At 40.4% G+C, this 23,405-nt stretch overlaps 1 protein-coding gene across 3 annotated transcripts in view; it reads left to right on the top strand.

Moving 5' to 3' along the window:
- Window positions 1–23,405, top strand: part of LOC136866915 (zinc finger protein 85-like) — a 67,589-nt gene that overhangs the window by 2,907 nt on the left and 41,277 nt on the right. For 2 of the 3 annotated variants that reach the window (XM_068226905.1, XM_068226904.1), the window contains exons 2-4: window positions 539–668; window positions 3,849–3,944; window positions 12,764–12,834. In XM_068226905.1, the coding sequence (XP_068083006.1) occupies window positions 603–668; window positions 3,849–3,944; window positions 12,764–12,834 (233 nt within the window). In that variant the 5' untranslated portion in view covers window positions 539–602. The remainder of the gene's footprint in view (window positions 1–538; window positions 669–3,848; window positions 3,945–12,763; window positions 12,835–23,405) is intronic. The other variant, XR_011017952.1, reaches the window with a different exon arrangement.

The following is a 23,405-nucleotide window of genomic DNA, read 5'->3' as shown; positions in this document are numbered from 1 at the left end:
GTCTGGATGTGCAGACGGTTAGGATAGAACCTGGCCAAGACCATTTAACGTAAGTATTAAATTAAATTGCTGCTGTTGTGTATTTCACATTGTTTCTTTACATGGTGTTTTTTTGTTGTGCTTTTATTCAGCCAGGTTTGGTTACGCAATGTATTTATCAGCATTGATGGCAAAGGCGTCACATTCTGTTCACATTGACCAATGAGAATGCAAGTAGTTACTTTAGCCATGGCCGATGGCGGGTGCTGCTCTTATTAGGTTAGAAAGGTAAATGTACTTCTGGGGGCGGGATGGTGGGTTCCTAGACATCGCAATGAACACATCTCTGCTCTAAAAGCAATTCCAAGTAGGATTTGCATTATATTCGCTTTGTTATAATGTTAAAAACTCTGGGCTGCAGAAGGAAAAATTATACCGTCCTGTAGCTATGTTGTGATATCACCAGCCTTGTAAAACTACAATCTTGTTGCTTAGTCAGTAGATCATAACTTAGGCAATTACAGTAATAATAAAAATATATTTCTGGCTCATTTTTCAGTGCAGCGTCATTGGAAGCAATTTACAACCTTACTACCTTTGAACTACTTCATTTGCAGTGTGAAATGGACTTGAAAGTAGAGATCAAAGAGGAACCAATCTGGGTTGAAGGAACAGCAAATACTTCACTTGTAAGTGTCATTCCAGATAATTTCATAGTAATTAGCATTTAACCGGCAGTAGTTGAGTAAGTTTGGATGGTTTCTGTCGGTATAGCACATCTCAGAGCAAATACTCTAATGAAGGCCAAGATTCAGTGAAAAATTTTGGAGAAGTGAGAGTTATTAATTATCTTTCTTTGCTCTGTCTGTTGCTGTATTCATTGCAGTTCATTGTAATCTTCTGAGTATGTGGCTTGCAGTTCAGTGGCTCGTCATCTTGACAGGAAATACGTCGGTTGAGTAGCTCAGTTGGTAAAACATTGGCATGGTTTGATCCACTGGTTTTTGAAGATGCTGAAATATCCCAGCACATGTGGGTAGCTATACCGGCATGGAAGTAAATTACTGCACAACAACATTCTACCACCTCAGTGTTGTTAAAAGTTGTTAGAGGGATGTTCAACAATTTACTGTGACTTGACAGTATTATTACAAGTAATGAAAATCATTTTATTTTACGTATTGAAAGAATCTCAATAATAATATAAGAGAATTTATTGGACTCCAACCTATTCAATACATTGCAGGATGTTAACATTTTTAGTTAAACCTCGTTAAAATGGAGACATGTTTCGCCCTCCATGTGGGGCATCATCAGTCATATCAAAGCACCTCAAAATTAAACCAGACGTCTGGTTGGAAATTATGAACATAATATGTAAGAAAGAATACATTAAAAAACATGTACAAGGTCCTATCCTAAACGAAATAACAATAGACTAGTTACACATAGTAAAATACGCTAGTTGTTTCTTAATATTAAAATGAGGCCATGTATTGAATAGGTTGGAGTCCATTAAATTCTCTTATATTATTATTGACAGTATTAATCGATTCCAGAGATTGTGGACTGCTACTTAACAGACGTGATATTGCCCAAGAGTTGCCAAAAACTAAAACTGTCTGAGAATGAATGTATAGCTGGAAGAGTTCAAGGACTACAAACATACCTGACATTCGAGTGAACTCCTGTTCAATATCTATAGCTTTGATATTTATTATTATGTTACTTTGTCAAATTACTGTGTCAAACTTAAATCTGATGTGCAATCACACTCCTATTCTACCATTCTAGGTTTGTTATTTGTCATAAATTTACTGCTAGTGTTATAGTTGAGTTTGAATAAAAATATGGTGTTTTCTTCATGAGCATACATAGTTATTCTAAATGATTCATTGCATTTTTAAAATCTATAGTTTCTAGCATGTTCAGTTAAAATAATGTTTGGTACATAAACGTTATTTACAAGTGCTCAGTGCATCTTCATTTTATCACACTGGTCGTATATGGGTGGCAGTCTACTTGGGGTAATACTCACTGTAGGGTTTTGGTATTGATGGCCAGCAGTAATGCAGTCATCGAAGTCATTCAGTTTTACAGGAAATTGTGGTTAGTTGCTGACTTAGGAACATGGAAGTAATGCCATTTTCCCTTTCATTCTTACATGTCTTGATCATTCTCTGCCAAGTGTACTATTGGCTGTTTGTTTTACATATAGGGCAATGTAATTAATATATGGTGCTTGAACTGTGGTATGTCCAAACATTATTAATACGACACCTTTTGGTGGTGGGGCTATGGGCATCTCAATGATGCCCATACTATCAGTATCAAAATTATACAGCCGGTTCATTGGTTGAGGGTTAGAGAACCTTCCTGTTACCTACTTTATTTGAGTTCAATTCCAGCCAGTTACGTACTTTTGAAACTCGAATCTCAAATCTGGTCTTATATCCGCTCTTCTTACGTGAGAACAATTCAGGAGCTATCTGACAGGAAGAAGGGGCCCGGCTGGAGACGGAACATGCATCGCCTTGTAATATTCTGGCCTCAGGCTGAACAGCAGTCACTTGGTAACATCTAATTTTGTTCTGATTTTGATAATTAATGTCTTTTTCGGTGTAGATTTTATAGGGACCAAGCGAGTTGGCTATGTGGTTTGGATCACTTGGCTGTTAGGTTGAATTCGGGATATACCGTATTTACTCCCGTATTTACCTCCACTGCATATTTTCCCTGCTCTGTTTTTTCGGGACTAGAAACTGAATTATATATTTCCCTGCAGTATTTCCCCACCCTCTGTTTAGCTGAAGTAGGCTGATAAGCTGACGATCAATGTTGAGTTGCTGCCAGACTTGCGGGGCGAATATTGTCCCAAGTTCCCAGCTGTAGAGCCGACTGTCAAGTGTGAAATGGTGGCGAAAATTACATTTGCGAGATAAAGCATGAAGTTAAACTTAAACTAAAAACTAAGGTTGTGCAAATCACTGAAGCAGTTGCAATATTCTCCTACAGAATAAGAATTATTTGCAGTGCTCTTTTTTAACAAATATACCACTGGAGGTCATATTGGTTAAAATTCGAAAGAAATAATAGTAATTAAGAAGATCGGAAGATGAGGTGAAAATTCAGAAAGTTTCCTCATATATCGGAACGTTTGACAGGTATTTCCTAACCTACAACACCTGCTTTCCAGGCAGTCAAGTTGCATCCTTTCCCATATGCTCCTTTTGAAAATAATGGCTGGAAGTACAGTGGTGTAGTAACTTCTGAATTCAGTGGTGTTGGCAGACTAATGTGTAATAGCCTGTCTGACTAGGAAAGGAAAGTATGTAATGCGACACTGACTCACTCCTAATTTCTTTTGTGAGTATCCTTGGTGACACCTAGGCTATCTATGGCAGATGATTGTAGATCTGTTGAAGATCCAGTCAGTCTTTTAGGTATGGACTTAACATACAACAGGTGAGATCAATGAGATATATTTCATACTGAGCTCTATTTTCCAGAGTAATATTACAGATTGGTGGTCTGAATTTAGAGGAATTATTTTGTTTAGGACGAGTGGAATATTGATCAGTTTTTCTGTACATTTTTCTTGATATCACAGTGATATATTAAAGGGTTTTGTGTGTGATAAAATTTTACCACAAAGAAAAGCATCCCTGAGCATTCAAATAGGATGTTTTTGCTATGATCCACTCTTTCGTTTTAAGGAGCCTGTATCTGTAGAAATTTTCCCTAAACATTTCTTAAATTTTTAAATTTACTGAACTAATGGCAGGTAATGAATTATCACGCACTTTTTCTGATGCCTGTATTAGTAAATATGTGCAAAGTGCATGCCTAATACATATTCTTTTCCACAGGAAAACTTTCAACTTGTATTAGAAATGATACCTCTGAAACAAGAAGCCAAATCAGAGTTAAAAGAGCCAGAGCCAGCACACGAAAATACATTTGAGGTATTGTACATAATTTAATAACCATTGTCTGATAACTGAACTAGTAAGAAAATGGCTGAACAGATTTCATTTGGTGACTCTTCAATTCAGAGCATATGATTTGAATGTCCTAGGGAAAAATAAATCATTTCAATAACCTAATTTTCATATTTGCTTCAAATGGTTCCAAGGTATCACACTAGGTGTCATGTGGCAGACTGTATATTTCTAATGACCTCCACTACATATCACGTGGAGGCTGGTATCATAGCTACTAAACATTTTACTATGTAAATATCCTTGAAAGCGGGATTCCTGTGAGTTATTATTCTACTGTTACTGTTACGGATGCTGAGCATAATAATGTGAGAAAACTATTGGTTCATTATCAATGGTAGATTCCTTATTATAAGACATTATTCTGAAGCTACTCTTAAAATCAGTAGTTTCTTTTGGCTTGATAGTTTTCGTATATGACAGTCTAAGAGGGTTTTCAACTGGGTACTGTAATGCACAGTTAGGTGTTGTGTGACAACTAGCATCGGTCCAAGGCCCTCTATTCCCTACCATACAACAACGGATTTAGTTCCAAAATTCTTTGCAGTGTGCGTTGCGTGTGGCAGCTTGGATCAGTGCTACTAGCAGTATATTGGGTGAATTGCCTATTTCAGGCCGTGGCATGTTAGCTTGTTGTTAAGAAGTAGTGTGAGTTTTGTATAAATTGTTGCTTGAAACTTTGATGTCATAAATTGGTTGGAGTTATCTTTGCAATATACACTGACTGACAGAGCAAATGCAACACCAAGAAGGAGTGGTCAGAACTTTATGCCAATTGCAGGGTAGACTGACGTCACTGAGGTATGCTCATGATGTGAAATGCGCCGCTGTGCTGCGCACGTAGCGAACGATAAATGGGACACGGCGTTGGCGAATGGCCCACTTCGTACCGTGATTTCTCAGCCGACAGTCATTGTAGAACGTGTTGTCGTGTGCCACAGGACACGTGTATAGCTAAGAATGCCAGGCCGCCGTCAACGGACGCATTTCCAGCAGACAGACGACTTTACGAGGGGTATGGTGATCGGGCTGAGAAGGGCAGGTTGGTCGCTTCGTCAAATCGCAGCCGATACCCATAGGGATGTGTCCACGGTGCAGCGCCTGTGGCGAAGATGGTTGGCGCAGAGACATGTGGCACGTGCGAGGGGACCAGGCGCAGCCCGAGTGACGTCAGCACGCGAGGATCGGCGCATCCGCCGCCAAGCGGTGGCAGCCCCGCACGCCACGTCAACCGCCATTCTTCAGCATGTGCAAGACACCCTGGCTGTTCCAATATCGACCAGAACAATTTCCCGTCGATTGGTTGAAGGAGGCCTGCACTCCCGGCGTCCGCTCAGAAGACTACCATTGACTCCACAGCATAGACGTGCACGCCTGGCATGGTGCCGGGCTAGAGCGACTTGGATGAGGGAATGGCGAAACGTCGTGTTCTCCGATGAGTCACGCTTCTGTTCTGTCAGTGATAGTCACCGCAGACGAGTGTGGCGTCGGCGTGGAGAAAGGTCAAATCCGGCAGTAACTGTGGAGCGCCCTACCGCTAGACAACGCGGCATCATGGTTTGGGGCGCTATTGCGTATGATTCCACGTCACCTCTAGTGTGTATTCAAGGCACGTTAAATGCCCACCGCTACGTGCAGCATGTGCTGCGGCCGGTGGCACTCCCGTACCTTCAGGGGCTGCCCAATGCTCTGTTTCAGCAGGATAATGCCCGCCCACACAGTGCTCGCATCTCCCAACAGGCTCTACGAGGTGTACAGATGCTTCCGTGGCCAGCGTACTCTCCGGATCTCTCACCAATCGAACACGTGTGGGATCTCATTGGACGCCGTTTGCAAACTCTGCCCCAGCCTCGTACGGACGACCAACTGTGGCAAATGGTTGACAGAGAATGGAGAACCATCCCTCAGGACACCATCCGCACTCTTATTGACTCTGTACCTCGACGTGTTTCTGCGTGCATCGCCGCTCGCGGTGGTCCTACATCCTACTGAGTCGATGCCGTGCGCATTGTGTAACCTGCATATCGGTTTGAAATAAACATCAATTATTCGTCCGTGCCGTCTCTGTTTTTTCCCCAACTTTCATCCCTTTCGAACCACTCCCTCTTGGTGTTGCATTTGCTCTGTCAGTCAGTGTAAAATTTCATGCAAAAGTTGCTTCCTACTACATGTGTTAGGGGATGTCACCATGTCGATCGTGCAGAGAATCATCTGACAAGAATCTGTTTGGGTTGGGGCAGACCAAATGCAATGAGACATGGTATATGATGATATCCTGCTGTAATATATAAGTGCTTAAAAGAAGTAACTGTTTGCTTCAGTTTTAAATGTAACATGATGTATCAAAGGTATCAATTGCAATGAAACTTGGCAAAATGGTCTGTGTACAAATCTAAATATTGCCTATCTCCTGTCATTTTTATATTGTTCTCCATTCCATGACGAAATGACTCATCTATGCTGTGGATGATGACAGATTTCATACAATAGTTTATTTTATTTTGTCATTGAAGCTTTATGAGATAGTAAAATAGGTTTGTAGAAATTCAACTTGAGGTGCCAAAATCTCCATTTTGGTATTGTTTTCTGTAACTTTAAAATAAAATCATCTGTAGATTTGTCATTGTGCGTCATTGACAGCTAACTGCCCTCAGCTGCCTGTTTATCATTTAGCAATTAATTTCAACACTACCATTGATTTTATAGCAACACAATGATAATTATTGTTATTAAATTTAGGGTATGTTAATTGATTGTTCATCCAAGTGACTCTGAAATCAGTCTGGTCCAATCCAGATCCTTCCCTGGTGAAAAGAATAATGTCATGGGAGATTCAATGGGAACAGCTAGATCTCTACAGGCAGATACGTATGAACCATAGGTATTTTTCATATTTTTCACTGTGCTTTGTCTTCAAAATATTCTGCATACTATAATTTGCTGTTAATTTAGACAGGGGTTTCTCTGCAGACAGATATGCACTTCATTTTCTTAACATGGATATTCTGCATTGATCTAGCACTCATTTCTTGTCATCTCACCAATTGACAGTCGTGGTTCATATTATATTGTGAGAATGCATTTTTATTAACCCTTTGAGAGTCAGGTTTCTTAGTCCACTGCACACCCTGGAGGAGAAGTGGGAAACCATGGAAAACCACTTCCAGGATGGCTGAGGGGAGGAATCGTACCCACCTCTACTCATTTGACCTCCCGAGGCTGAGTGAACCCGGTTCCAGTCCTGGTACCACTTTTCAAATTTCATGGCAGAGCTGGGAATCAAACCCGGGCCTCTAGGAGTGGCATCTAATCACACAAACCACTACACCACAGAGGCGGAAAACAATTTTTTGAAAATGTCAATTTCTGAATAATTTTTCTTCAGTGAAACCTTCTGATATCCTGACTTACTGCTATCGAAGCTAAAGTGGTTGGCATGAATTTGTTAGTTATAGTCTCGTCTTTCCAAACTCTGTGATTACTAGGCGCTTTATTTACGTTCGTTCGCTTTGGACGTGGCGGCTGTAAGTTCTCATCCTCACTTTCATTTAAGTCTTCGCCACTTGAATTATTTCCAGATATACCTCCTACATCGTCTTCATCACTGTCTTCAAATACTGAACAATCACTTTCAGTATTCATAAGAATTTCACGAACTGCATCGTCGCTTCTTAGCAACTCAGCTCGACTTCGCACAGCCATGTTCAACTGTTAGCAATTGACTCACTAAAGCAGAAGACATCCGCTTTAAAATATTTCATATCCAGCACTCCCCGTGGTGATAACAATAACCTAACAACTTCAAAATATAGCCAGCAGATGTAGGAAGCTAACGGTTTTTCAATCGTTGTTCAAAGACATACAGTTACGAAGATATATCACTTCAAATTCCGACACGCAATATATTGCGCTGTAACCACAGCTGCACTTACTGCTACACGCAATATATTAAATTGAAATAATAAATAAGGTATTTCGACCTATCCAATACAAACAAATAGGAAATGTAGAGTTACATTCCTGTTTAATTATAAGCGGGAGCGGTACCGGTTTCGACCCCAATCCAGGTCATCAGCCGAATAAAAAAAAAACAATGCATAGGTGAGAAAGAAATTAAAGATCAAGTCCACATAAAAACAGTTGACTAGGCAATATAAAATAACGGGGATAGGCAAAGTAAAATTCAGGAGAAGTAGAAGGTAAGTCACTTATAAGAAGCAAGGCGCAATGTTCTGAACAGCAGCATAGCACACACAAAGTTCGGCATTGTCTCATAATGTTTACGAGAAGCGGAGAACAGTGAATTGAAATAAATTTTGTTTTAGTATTTTGTACAAACTGTAGTTCTGTTGAGATCAATTTATGGTTATTCGAGCATCATACGTTTGCAGGCATGTTAATTTTTCTAATTAGGGTGCTTAAAGGGGTACTTTGGACATTTCCCCAAAAATATGAAGAAACTTGGCAAATGGTCTATCATAATTATATTGCACATATGCTCGTTAAAGCTGTTAAAGTTATACTGGATGAATGGCTCGCTTCCAGAGAAGCTATAATACCAATATAATGGTCCGTTATTGAACATTATAAATTTTCCAGCTAACTCATTCTTGGTTGCCTGCGTTTCGCCCTCGTGTGCTAAGTTAGGCTCATCAGTTGGGACTTAGCACACCACCCAAGACGCAAGGCTAGTGCATACCGTGGAGGCCACTGCATAGGCTACTTGAAGCCACCAGCAGTGCCAATGCACTATGAGAGCTATGTCTCATTTCCCAAAAAATTGATGCCTGCCTGGCCATCAGATAATACAGATGTTGATTCCCATAGGGAATTTAAAATATTTGTCCCGAATGAGTAAATTTATAATACCAATATAATGGTCCGTTATTGGACATTATAAATTTTCCAGCTAAGTCACTTATAAGAAGCATGAAGCAATGAGTTAACTGGAAAATTTATAATGTCCAATAACGGACCATTATATTGGTATTATAAATTTACTCATTCGGGACAAATATTTTAAATTCCCTATGGGAATCAACATCTGTATTATCCAGAGAAGCTGCCAGAGAAGTCGGCGATACCTAGACCCTAGGGATGAAAGTTAACAAGACAAACCTGAAGAGGCAGGCCATCTTAACTGTAAGGGAGGAAAGCATATTAGTGGTTAGAATTTTGAAAGCATGCTGATATATGGAATTTTGAAAGCCACACTTTGGGGATTTCCGAACATGAATGTGAAAACGTGCGACGGAAGTTATCTGATGTGCGGGCGTGAGTCGATTTTTAATTAATAGCTAAATTACATTTTAAGACATTGCTTACAGAAACATTCAATAATTATTGGGATGAGATTAATTCCAGCAGTTGTACTTCTTGTTGAAAGAAAGATTGTAAAAATACTCTACAATAACCTCACAGTACCTTATGTTTCCTTAACTTTCCTTAGTTCAGATTAAATTCATGAATTCAGTCAACCATTCCAAATGTTAACAATTATTAGAACAGTCATGATTCACTTCTGAGAAAGTTTCAAGGTAGTTGCATTCATGAACTAAGGAGATATTGTCAATCTAAACTTTACATACAAATTTAATTCATTTGTCTGTTCAGATTTAGGTGATAAAGTGAGAATTTTCCGAGTTCTTTTTTTTACAGAATTTGTTTTCTCAAAACAGATTTTGTTACTTCTATTTTTGCCCTTTGACAATATTTCCAATAAAATTTTCCTCATGATCTCTTCTCCAGTCTATGTCCAGATACATTCTCACCATTTATTTTCTCCCAGTAAAAACATTAATGATTATTATGAAATTATTAGACCTACATTTCTTATGAGGTAGAATTTTTTTGTTTGTGAAATTATTTACATATGTCTCAGAAACATACAGCTTAAAATTTTACCCAAATATTCTCACATAATTGTTCATCATACTTTCTTCTTTATATACTAGATTTTTTTGACAGTAAGATGTACTTTTCAACCAAGGGAGTACAGCCTGAAACATCTCTATACCTTATGATCTGAGGGTCTCTAGATATTTGTCACTGACTACACAAAAATGCACCTGTTATAACACCATTGTCTTGGATGAGCTACCTAACTTAATCTTTTGAAAAGTTACGAGTGCCACCTGTTAATAGCTATTTTTATAGAGCAGCATTTGAGTTAGAATACATGGAATATTCAAAACAACATGTTCATCGGGCAGCAGAAAGACACACAGGACTGCCTTCTAGGGAAAAATTGATATGCCCATGGGTAAAAGACCTATTAGGTCTAGGGAGTAAAAATTCTGGACAGTGTGCGTAGAGGCGCGCGGCTGTGAGCTTGCATCCGGGAGATAGTAGGTTCGAATCCCACTATCGGCAGCCCTGAAAATGGTTTTCCGTGGTTTCCCATTTTCACACCAGGCAAATGCTGGGGCTGTACTTTAATTAAGGCCACGGCCGCTTCCATCCAACTCGTAGGCCTTTCCTATCCCATTGTCGCCATAAGACCTATCTGTGTCGGTGCGACGTAAAGCCCCTAGCAAAAAAAAAAAAAATCTGGACAGTGAAATTCAACGTATTTTGGACTAAAATGGGTTCATTTTTTTCATTTTACTGTGTATTATTTTTTGTCCATGCTTAACATTTATCATTTATGATAAATGTTTTGGCGAAAAATGCATATCGTTAAATTTCCATCCTAAAATCAATGCATACCCTATGGTCTGGAGTGACCTCTGGTATATGATATATTTTATTCTAAAGTAACTGATTTTATCCTGTCCTGAAGTCAAATTCACTTCTTTTGAGGTTGAGCTTTAATTGGTTGTACAAGGGCTGTCTCAGAATCACTTTGTTCTTTTTGGGATTCTTTTAGTGTGGTTAACAGATAAGGATGGTGCTTGCCTACTACACTCAATGGTATTCCGTGGTTATGATTAAAGCACTGTCTACCTGTTGGGAAAGATGTGTGATAGGATAAGAATACTGTGAGATTAACAGTTGATACAATATGTTTTTTGGGAAAGAAAGTCTGTGCAAAATTTGTCATTGGATAAAATTATTGGGAAAACTGTCAGGGAATGATGGTAGACAAGTAATCTGTATGTAAAGCTCTGTTGGGATGAGGACCATTATATGTCCACATGATTGTTGGAACCTGCTTTGCAAAAGAAAGGGACAAAAGGCAACAAATCAAGTCATAATTAGAAAGATTACAACGGGGAACAGAGCACATACTCTGCCAGAAGAAATGGCTGGATGTCAATGTAGTACCATTGAATACTGTGTAAATGATTAGAGTTGCAATTCTCTGTGACAGAATGGCACCAGAGTTCATTAGTGTTGTTAACTGGCCTGGTAGTGTGTGTAAGGGGTGTGAACAGTATCAGATATTGGGTGACCACTCAGAAGGTCATGGTGATGCTGCGTACTTGTGGGATACAGCATTGTCGGCACCTGACAGAGTCTGACAGTGTGCTCATTGTGGGTCTCCAGTTTGCCAGCTTGTCGAATTGTGCAATATCCAGATTTGTTGGGCATTTGGATCAAAATTGTTGCTTGATGTTGGACTGCATGAGAACATGAGGGTAAGACATACTCGTTGTCAAGGTTATAGTCGACGATGTCTGGCGACCACCAGGGAGGATTGTTGTATTGTGCACCAAGCACATCGTAACCCCTTGGCAACTGTGCCTGCCATCCCTGAACGAGTAATGGACTCCGTGCAACATTTTGTTTTATCCCGCACCATTCGTCGGGGACTAACAGCAGGTGGGTTAGCGAATTACTGTCCCATGCCTAGGCTGCTGTTAACACCACAACACAAATGGCTATCTTTGGAGTGGTGCCGTGACCGGGAAGCGTGGACTGCTGATGAATGACGTCACATTGTGTTCAACAATGAATTGCAGTCCCGTACTACCCCGGATTACCATTGTCCGCGAGTATGCCGATGACCTTGGGAGAGATCCCATTCTGCCAATGTTTAGGAGTTTGGAGAGGCACAGCAGTATTACTTCTGGCATCATGGTATGACTTCAGGTCATAGCTGGTAGTGATAGATGAAATTCTGATGGCATAATGATATGTCATGGACATCATGCATTCTCATGGGTTACCTGTCATGCGACAGTGTCGTGGTGCTATTTTTCAACAGGACAGTGCTTGTCCACACATGGCGCATGTTTGCGAACTGTCTGCATGATGTTGAGGTACTCCCATGGGCAGCAAGATCCCCAGATCTGTCCCCGATAGAACGTGTGTGGGATCAGCTTGGACATCAACTCGGTCACAAAGCCAGAGGGTGTAATGTGTCATACTGATGTGGGCTCATATTGGCAGGTTCTTGTAAATTTGACTCAATTTTGTAATCATTGAAATGAGACCACGTACCCCCTTAACACGTGAAGTTTCTTTTTTTTTCTTCTCCCCTTCTGGGTGCTTCAATTTTTTTGTCAGGCAGTGTAATAGGATAAAGAGTGTGGAAAGTGGAAGCAGTGGACAGAGAAATCAAGGGATGGTATTGTGTAAGGATATGGAGATTTTCCTCATCCTTTCAAGTTTCTCATTTTCTGTTGCTACCTCTTGTAATGCTATCCTGTCATTTTTGTACTTCTTTATGTAGTTATGACTTGATTCAACACTTTGTTTCTGTCTCTTACATTTTTGAATTTGAAGATAAATTAATGATTATTTCATTGTGCCATTATGAAATTTATTTTGTCAGCTCTTTCTTGTTTATATATTTTGATTCATCTCTTTACTCTCCTTTCCTTATTTCTTACTTGTAGCCTTCTGTAGACATTAAGAAGGAAATATTCGTACAACATCAACTGGTTCCAAACATCAAGGAAGAAAAAAAGTAAGTGCACTATAATATGGAGCATCTTATTTACTTACTGAGTGTCATGCTCAGTGGTGTCTCTGTGAACCGGCCTATTTGTCATTTTAATTCTTTCTATACAAGGTTACATTTAAACTCTTAATATATTAAAAAGCTAGTGGTTAGTATTAAGTGAGATATTCAGAAACTTCAAAAACATATTTAATGTGTTTCTAGATAGAATTATATTGATTGTAGCCTGTAAAAATTATCTGTTGTAAATCAAGATATTTCTGAAGTGGGTTTGTTTATAATACCTTTGAACGACTCTGAACAATTTCTTCATTCTTTCCCTGCCCCTGTGGTATTCGTCACCGTGTTTTTATCATCTGAAATTTGATCTGCAACAATTCTTCCTAAGCATTCTCAGTTTTTTCAGAAATATAAAGATGTTTGTGCCTCCAATAAAAGAGATTGTCAACTAAATCTAGAAATTCAGCATTGTTTGAGTTCAGAATATGTTGAAATCAATTTAATTTTTTCATTGTATGCCAATTAAGCACAGAAATTGGTAAACCAATGTTTCATTGTTCAATATATTTTTTATATATTCACTAGCTGTAGTACCCAGCTCTGCTTGGTTGATATTTTGAATGTTTACATTTTGGATTTCTATTACCCTTTTAAAGTGAAGTTTTGTAGATTCCTTTATTGTGATGTTGATTGATACGTTATGAAATCATGTAGATTTAGAAGTATTGTTGTGAGTATAATTTTAAGTTTTAATTGAGGTTATTTAGTTTTGCATTAAACTGTTACTTTCTGGTACCACAAATTGTCTGACAGGTAGGAGATCCTTTCAAACCAATAGAGTAAATTATACGTACACTGACTGACAGAGCAAATGCAACACCAAGAAGGAGTGGTCAGAACTTTATGCCAATTGCAGGGTAGACTGACGTCACTGAGGTATGCTCATGATGTGAAATGCGCCGCTGTGCTGCGCACGTAGCGAACGATAAATGGGACACGGCGTTGGCGAATGGCCCACTTCGTACCGTGATTTCTCAGCCGACAGTCATTGTAGAACGTGTTGTCGTGTGCCACAGGACACGTGTATAGCTAAGAATGCCAGGCAGCCGTCAACGGAGGCATTTCCAGCAGACAGACGACTTTACGAGGGGTATGGAGATCGGGCTGAGAAGGGCAGGTTGGTCGCTTCGTCAAATCGCAGCCGATACCCATAGGGATGTGTCCACGGTGCAGCGCCTGTGGCGAAGATGGTTGGCGCAGGGACATATGGCACGTGCGAGGGGTCCAGGCGCAGCCCGAGTGACGTCAGCATGCGAGGATCGGCGCATCCTCCGCCAAGCGGTGGCAGCCCCGCACGCCACGTCAACCGCCATTCTTCAGCATGTGTAAGACACCCTGGCTGTTCCAATATCGACCAGAACAATTTCCCGTCGATTGGTTGAAGGAGGCCTGCACTCCCGGCGCCCGCTCAGAAGACTACCATTGACTCCACAGCATAGACGTGCACGCCTAGCATGGTGCCGGGCTAGAGCGACTTAGATGAGGGAATGGCGGAACGTCGTGTTCTCTGATGAGTCACGCTTCTGTTCTGTCAGTGATAGTCACCGCAGACGAGTGTGGCGTCGGCGTGGAGAAAGGTCAAATCCGGCAGTAACTATGGAGCGCCCTACCACTAGACAACGCGGCATCATGGTTTGGGGCGCCATTGCGTATGATTCCACGTCACCTCTAGTGCGTATTCAAGGCATGTTAAATGCCCACCGCTACGTGCAGCATGTGCTGTGGCCGGTGGCACTCCCCTACCTTCAGGGGCTGCCCAATGCTCTGTTTCAGCAGGATAATGCCCGCCCACACACTGCTCGCATCTCCCAACAGGCTCTACGAGGTGTACAGATGCTTCCGTGGCCAGCGTACTCTCCGGATCTCTCACCAATCGAACATGTGTGGGATCTCATTGGACGCCGTTTGCAAACTCTGCCCCAGCCTCGTACGGACGACCAACTGTGGCAAATGGTTGACAGAGAATGGAGAACCATCCCTCAGGACACCATCCGCACTGTTATTGACTCTGTACCTCGACGTGTTTCTGCATGCATCGCCGCTCACGGTGGTCCTACATCCTACTGAGTCGATGCCGTGCGCATTGTGTAACCTGCATATCGGTTTGAAATAAACATCAATTATTCATCCGTGCCATCTCTGTTTTTTCCCCAACTTTCATCCCTTTCGAACCACTCCTCCTTGGTGTTGCATTGTCACTGTCAGTCAGTGTATTTACACATTGTACAATGGTTATAATGTACACTATTCAGACTGTCACCAATCAGCCTACGGAGTCCAAAATGTATGGAATCAACAATCTTCTTGGTCATTTTATACATTTTTTTGCACTTTTTGAATCTCCATGCTGATCAAGGCTGTACTTGGAGTCAAATGCATCCAGAGTAAAACATTTCATTTCAGCAACCCTAAAAACTGTGGATAAGACACTAAAATTGGCTATTTTAAATTATTTTCTCATGTTATTCGCTCCGCTAGCAGTCCTGGGGATGTCTTAACCCCACAGTTTTTTTTTGAAATGGTAAGTCATGTGTGTACCAAGTTTGATTGAGAGCTGTACTGGAACATCCATTCATCCGTCCATGCGTCTGGTCATTTTGGACCTTTTTTTCACTCCCTTCCAACCCAATCGGGGCTGAACTTTGACGACGACATCCAGAGAATCACTATTTATCACAAGGATTCCAAAAAGTAGATTGTACATTAATATGGGTTATTTCCTATTATTTTAATAATTCACCCCATTCTGCCCCTCCGCCTAGTGCTGCTAATGCTGTGTTACCCCCACAGTACATCTTTCCATATTTTAAGTCATGTGTACCAAGTTACGTTAAGAGCTCTGCTGGAATATACACATATACATCCATAATCTCGGCCATTTTGGACATAACTTTTCTTGTCCTTTCAATCTCCATAATGATGGAGGCTTAACTTTGACTTAAACATTACTGAGTATGTCACTGTTTATCTCAGAAACCCAGAATTCTACAGATTCAACAATAATATTCTTTTTAAAATTATTTTTACATGTCACACCCTTCTCATGCCCACTCGAAGGGATGCTCGGTTTTTACTACCCCTACAGTATTTTTTTTTTTTTGTAGATAGTAAGTCATATATATAGGCCTAAATTATAATTCTAGACCGGGTCATACTATTACTACTACTACTAAGTGAGCCTCTGCCTTAAGTGTGCACATGGCTCATTCAAAACAGCACGTCAGAGTAGGGATCGAATAGCAGGAATACTATGATGAACCAGTGTGTTACGTACCAGCAGTATCAGAAAATGTATGAACCAGAGGACTGTCATACTAAAAAGAAAGTTATCTAACTCCCCACCTATTTCCCGCCTATATCCTATATCGGTACACAGCAGTAATCCCATCTATGGGAGATGAGTGGCACCATAAGAGACAAAGAACATCACAACAAACAATGGCCAATGTAATGTTATCATTGACCATTGCTATGCGCTTTTGATATTGTAGGGCTTCACATTTAGTTTTCCTCCAACTCTGAAATACCACTCTTATCATAGTCGCAACAGTAAAACTGAATAAAACATAAATGATCGGAAATTGTATTCTCTATAACTTTTGTTCCTCCTCTGTGAACCATGTGACCTTGCCGCGGTGGGGAGGCTTGCGTGTCCCAATGATGCAGATAGCCGAGCCGCAGGTGCAACCATATCGGATGGGTATCTGTTGAGAGACCAGACTAACGAATGGTTCATCGAAAGGGCGGTAGCAGCCTTTCGGTAGTTGCAAGGGCGCCAGTCTGGATGATTGACTGATACGGCCTTGTATTAATAATCAACATGGCTTAGCTGTGTTGATACTGCTACACGGCTGAAAGCAACGGAAAACTACAGCCGTAACTAACTCCCGAGGACATGCAGCTCTCTCTGTATGAATGATGTACTGATGATGGCTTCCTCCCGGGTAAAATATTCCGGAGGTAAACTAGTCCCCCATTTGGATCTCCGGGTGGGGACTACACGAGAGGGGGCGATCATCAGGAAGATGGATACTGACATTCTGCGAGTCGGAGCGTGGAATGTTAGAAGTTTGAATCGTTGTGGTAGGTTAGAGAATCTGAAAAGGGAGATGGATAGGCTAAAGTTAGATGTAGTTGGCATAAGTGAAGTACGTTGGCAGGAAGAGCAGGATATTTGGTCAGGCGACTACAGAAATATATACACAAAATCAAATAGCGGAAATGCAGGAGTTGGTTTAGTAATGAAAAAGAAAATAGGGCAGCGGGTAAGCTACTACGACCAGCATAGTGAAAGAATTATTGTCGTCAAGATAGACACCAAACCAATGCCCACCACAATAGTGCAGGTCTATATGCCTACTAGTTCAGCGGATGATGAAGAAATCGAAAGAATATATGAGGAGATAGAAGATTTAATACAATATGTAAAAGGTGACGAGAATCTAATTGTGATGGGAGACTGGAATGCAGTGGTAGGCCAAGGAAGAGAAGGTAGTACAGTTGGAGAATTTGGATTGGGACGAAGGAACGAAAGAGGAAGTCGTCTGGTTGAATTCTGCACTGATCATAATTTAGTCCTTGCCAATACTTGGTTCAAACACCACAAACGACGGCTGTATACGTGGACGAGACCTGGAGACACTGGAAGGTATCAAATAGACTTCATTATGATTAGGCAGAGATTCAGAAACCAGGTGTTGGATTGCAAAACTTTCCCAGGAGCAGACGTGGACTCTGACCACAACTTGTTGGTCATGAAATGCCATCTGAAGTTGAAGAAATTGAAGAAAGGAAAGAATGCAAAAAGATGGGATCTAGACAAGTTGAAAGAAAAGAATGTGAGGGATTGTTTCAAGGAACATGTTGCACAAGGACTAAATGAAAAGGCTGAAGGAAACACTATAGAGGAAGAGTGGAGAGTCATGAAAAATGAAGTCAGTAGGGCTGCTGAAGTAATGTTAGGCAGGAAGAAAAGATCAACTAAGAATCAGTGGATAACTCAGGAGATACTAGACCTGATTGATGAACGACGAAAATACAAGAATGCTAGAAATGAAGAGGGCAGAAAAGAATACAGGCGATTAAAGAATGAAGTGGATAGAAAGTGCAAGGCAGCTAAGGAAGAATGGCTGAAGGAGAAATGCAAGGAGGTCGAAGGCTGTATGGTCCTGGGAAAGGTAGATGCTGCATACAGGAAAATCAAGGAAACCTTTGGAGAAAGGAAATCTAGGTGTATGAATATTAAGATCTCAGATGGAAAACCACTTCTAGGGAAAGAAGACAAAGCAGAAAGATGGCAGGAGCATATCCAACAAATGTATCAAGGTAAAGATGTAGATAATTTGGTTCTGGAACATGAAGAGGCTGTTGATGCTGATGAAAAGGGAGACCCAATTTTGAGGTCAGAGTTTGACAGAGCTGTGAGTGACCTCAATAGGAACAAGGCACCTGGAATTGATGACATTCCCTCTGAATTACTGACTGCCTTAGGAGAAACCAGCATGGCAAGGTTATTTCATTTAGTCTGCAAGATGTAAGAGACAGGAGAAGTCCCATCCAATTTTCAGCAGAATGGTGTTATACCTATTCCCAAGAAAGCCGGTGCTGACAGGTGTGAAAACTACCGCACCATTAGTTTAGTATCTCATGCCTGCAAAATTTTAACACGTATTATTTACAGAAGAATGGAAAAACAAGTTGAAGCTGAGTTGGGAGAAGATCAATTTGGCTTCAGAAGAAATGTAGGAACACGTGAAGCTATGCTGACTTTACGTCTGATCTTAGAGGATCGAATCAAGAAGGACAAACCCACGTACATGGCATTCGTAGATCTAGAAAAGGCATTCGATAATGTTGATTGGACCAAGCTATTTATGATTCTGAAGATGATAGGGATCAGATACCGAGAATGAAGAATTATCTACAATCTGTATAAAAATCAGTCTGCAGTGATAAGAATCGAGGGCTTTGAAAAAGAAGCAGCAATCCAGAAAGGAGTGAGGCAAGGCTGCAGTTTGTCCCCTCTCCTTTTCAATGTTTACATAGAACAGGCAGTGAAGGAAATCAAAGAGAAATTTGGAAAGGGAATCACAGTCCAAGGAGAGGAAATCAAAACCTTGAGATTTGCTGATGATATTGTTATTTTATCTGAGACTGCAGAAGATCTCGAGAAGTTGCTGAATGGTATGGATGAAGTCTTGGGTAAGGAGTACAAGATGAAAATAAATAAGTCCAAAACAAAAGTAATGGAGTGCAGTCAAACGAAGGCAGGTGATGCAGAAAATATTAGATTAGGAAATGAAGTCTTAAAGGAAGTAGATGAATATTGTTACTTGGGTAGTAAAATAACTAACGATGGCAGAAGTAAGGAGGACATAAAATGCAGACTAGCACAAGCAAGGAAGAGCTTTCTTAAGAAAAGAAATTTGCTCACTTCAAACATTGATATCGGAATTAGAAAGATGTTTTTGAACACTTTCCTGTGGAGCGTGGCATTGTATGGAAGTGAAACATGGACGATAACTGACTCAGAAAGAAAGAGAATAGAAGCTTTTGAAATGTGGTGTTACAGAAGAATGCTGAAGGTGAGATGGATAGATCGAATCACGAATGAAGAGGTACTGAATCGAATTGGTGAGAGGAGATCGATTTGGCTAAATTTGACAAGAAGAAGAGATAGAATGATAGGACACATCTTAAGACACCCAGGACTTGTTCAGTTGGTTTTTGAAGGAAGTGTAGGGGGTAAGAACGGTAGGGGTAGGCCAAGATATGAATATGACAAGCAGATTAGAGCAGATGTAGGATGCAATAGTTACGTAGAAATGAAAAGGTTAGCACAGGATAGGGTGACATGGAGAGCTGCATCAAACCAGTCTATGGACTGATGACTCAAACAACAACATAACTTTTGTTATGTAGTACTTTTCAATAGGACCAATAACATAAGTACCTTTAAAAATTAGATTTTATCCACTTTCCCCAAAACTACCATTTCATCCAGGGTGTATAAAATTATTTATAGCTTAGACTGTATTTTCTTATTCCTCAACTCTATATACCGATTTTCATTAAATTCTGTTTACTCATTTTCTCGTGGCTCAGTGTTGATATGGACTTAGCAACAAAAATGCTAATTCATGAATATCTGTGTTGTCATAGGTGGTACAGTAAAAATATATAAGACAAATGATTGGAAATGTATGTCTATATAACTTTAGTTAGGTAGTATTTATTGATATAACCAATAATCATGTAAATACTGTATTTGAGAATTAAATTTTAGGCCTTCCCCTAAACTACCATTTCACTCAGCGTGAATAAAATTATTTATAGCCTAGAATGTAGTGGCTCATCCGCTGACTATTCATGCTGATTTTCATTAAATTCTCTTCAGCTGTTTTCTTGTGATGCGTGTTCATACATACATACAGACAGACAGACAGACAGAAATTACACAAAAGTAAAAAGTGCATTTCCTTGTTACTGTAGACATGATCGATACAGAAATACCATTCTTTTCGAATTCTGAGCATTGTACAGACAAAACTCTTATTTCATATATATAGATGAAGATTTATAGTGGCTTCTTTCTTACAGTTAACCTCATTGAAAAACTGTTATTTGAAGATATATTAGCTTAAAATCTCTTGGAGTTGCATTATGTTCATACAAACACTCTCAGATATATAAACAAATTCAAGTAGTTTACTGTCCTGTACTGTTGTCTGGCCAGTCTAGTCCACTACAGTAATTGAGTAAACCGCAACTGTGCGCTGAATGTCGGGCGGTGAGGACCAACCGCTTCAGGCAGATGAGTTCTCGTAAGTGGAGTGATGGCCCTCTCAGTGTGGGGAAATTACATAGCAGCATCTGTCCCCAGGTTAGGGGCTGCTATGGAAGGTATCTGTACTGCATGTTAAGGGCAGACTCATCACCTGCTGGCAGCAACTCTAAAATAACTTTGCGTGTGGTGAAGCCATTGTAATAAAACCATAAAATTAGTGCAAATATAGTGTTGCCTTGGAAAATGCTAGGGTATCCCCAGCAGGCAATACACAGTTCTTCAGGTTCTGGGGGAGCTGGGAGAATTGGGCAATCAGTATCACAATATATCCAAATCAGGACAGTCAACATTATAACCCTGACATATAAAACCAAAGAGCTGCATGAAAAAGGTGGACAATGCCATCGTTGGTCATAGTGAAACAAAATGGAAGGACGAGGGGAACGAAAACTGAAGGAAGAGTACAGACTGTGTTGCAGTGGAGAGCAGGATGCAGTAAACACAGAAGGAATGATCATTAGAAAGAATGTCCTGGAATATGTGGGGGAAGCGAAGAAGATCAGTGACAGAATGTTCATAGGAAGGATACAATTTTAGACATCAACACAAGATCTGTTCCAAGTACATGCTCCACAAACTGGAAATAAAGAAGTGAATACAGGACAATTCCGTGAGGAAATGCAAAAAATGCTTCAATGACAAGGAAGTAATTATAATGGCAGATCTGAATTCATAAGCGGGAAGCAAGAAAGTTGGAAGAGAAGAAATTCTAAGTCCTTACAGATTTAGCAACATAAATCAAGATAGGGATATGCCAGAGGAATCATATAATAATAGGAAACACATGGTTCAGAAAGAAACATAGCCCGAAGATTACTAGATATGGATGGGAAGACGGAAGAATGAAAACGATTGATTTAATATTAATGAAAAAGGACATTGGAAAGATGTTATGGATTTTATAGCTGTGCCTTAGGAAGAGTTTGGCTTGACCATAGAGCAGTGATAGCAAAGTTGAAGGTAGGCAAGGTTACAAAACTGCAAGTAAAAAGAGAAAGAAAGATTAGGGTCTGGAGTTTGAAGGAAAAGGAGATTCGGTGAGAGTTTAGGAGAGAGTTACAAAAACTGATACCAAGGAATGATATTAGTCGTCTTGAACAAAAATGGAAAAATGTAAGAGTGCATTTGTAAGGTGTGCAGGGAAAACATCCGGCAGAACATCAGTAATGGTGGGAGTGAAAGAGACAACATGGTGGAATGATAGAGTGAAAGAAAATGTTAAAGGAAAGGAAGAAAATTTGGAAGGAATAGAAAACACAAAGGACTAAAGAGAGTAGATCAAGATATATAGAAGCTAAAAAAGTTTGCAAAAATGTAGTAGCCGAAGAAAAGTTGGGAATCATTCTCCCAGGAAGCAAAGGAGGATTTGAACTGTGGGCACTGTCAAGTGGGCACAACAGGACTGTGGCATTAGCTAAAGAGTAAGAAACCAATACACAATTGCAGTGTTTTGAGGAAATGCAGTTTTTGTGAAAACACAGTTTCTATGCAATTCTGTGCTTTTTTTTTTTTTTTGCGCTAGCTGCTTTACGTCACACCAACACAGATAGGTCTTATGGAGACATTGGGATAGGCAAGGGCTAGGAGTGGGAAGGACATGCCATGGCCTTAATTAAGGTACAGCCCCAGCATTTGCCTGGTGTGAAAATGGGAAATCATGGAAAACCATCTTCAGGGCTGCCAACAGGGGGCTTGAACCCACTGTCTCCCGGATGCAAGGTCACAGCTGCGCGCCCTAACAGCACGGCCAACTTGCCTGGTCTGTGCTTTCTAAGGTGTGATTGGTTTATGATGAAATTTTGTTCCCTTGATTATCTATAAAATATTGTGAATACACTTTTTCTTTGAAATCTTAGAGATATTCGTATACTTGTAGGTGCACGGAATGTCACCCGATTTATTTCTGGACGAGATTAGTTTGGAACTGATACAAATGTAATCACAACAGCATGGAAACATGTCCTCACTAGATTTCTCATATTGGTGATGGTTCCCCAACAGAGCACTGTGTAACTGCACTGGCTATACAAATTGAAGACATCACCAGGCTGCTTGTTTCCCTACACATTCTTTGGATGGTCGATAGATCATTAAATCACCCTGGGCTCACAGTAATGTCACTTGTTTGTCTGCATGTTTCATACAATACCCACAAAGTGAAGGACCAATATAGTCATCTTCTTTGTTTGACCAGTTGTATCAGCATGTGTTTGTCATTTTGAGAGATGTGACTCAAGTAGGCTCTTGAATCCTCGAATAGCACCACTAAATGTCATGTAGTTATAGGAAAACCCCAAAAACCAAAGGTCGTACCAATGAGGCGTGCTGATCAAGGTGAGATGTGAGGTAGTTTGCCGTTGCTTTCCTCACTGCAGCAGCACGAGTGACGCAACACCCGCACACTAGTCGATGTCGTTACCTTGCAGCAGCAGCTTCCATATTGTCACGAGACTGGGACTTCAGTGGAAGCTGCACTTCGCTCTGGCTTGTGCCATGAGGCAGATCCGCATCCATCATGAAATGACAACTGGCAGAAAAATAATGAGTCATAACATGAATAACATATTATTATTATTATTATTGTTACGGAGTTTTCCGTGGTAGTTAGAGGTGAAAGAAGGTGCGGGGGGTGAACAGGTCTCAGGCTACGAAATTAAAGTGAATTTAAAAT

The sequence above is a fragment of the Anabrus simplex genome, chromosome 3, assembly GCF_040414725.1.
Source record: "Anabrus simplex isolate iqAnaSimp1 chromosome 3, ASM4041472v1, whole genome shotgun sequence".
Classification (NCBI taxonomy): domain Eukaryota; kingdom Metazoa; phylum Arthropoda; class Insecta; order Orthoptera; family Tettigoniidae; genus Anabrus; species Anabrus simplex.
The sequence above is the reverse complement of the archived record's forward strand: the minus strand, read 5'-3'. Positions and strand labels throughout refer to the sequence as shown.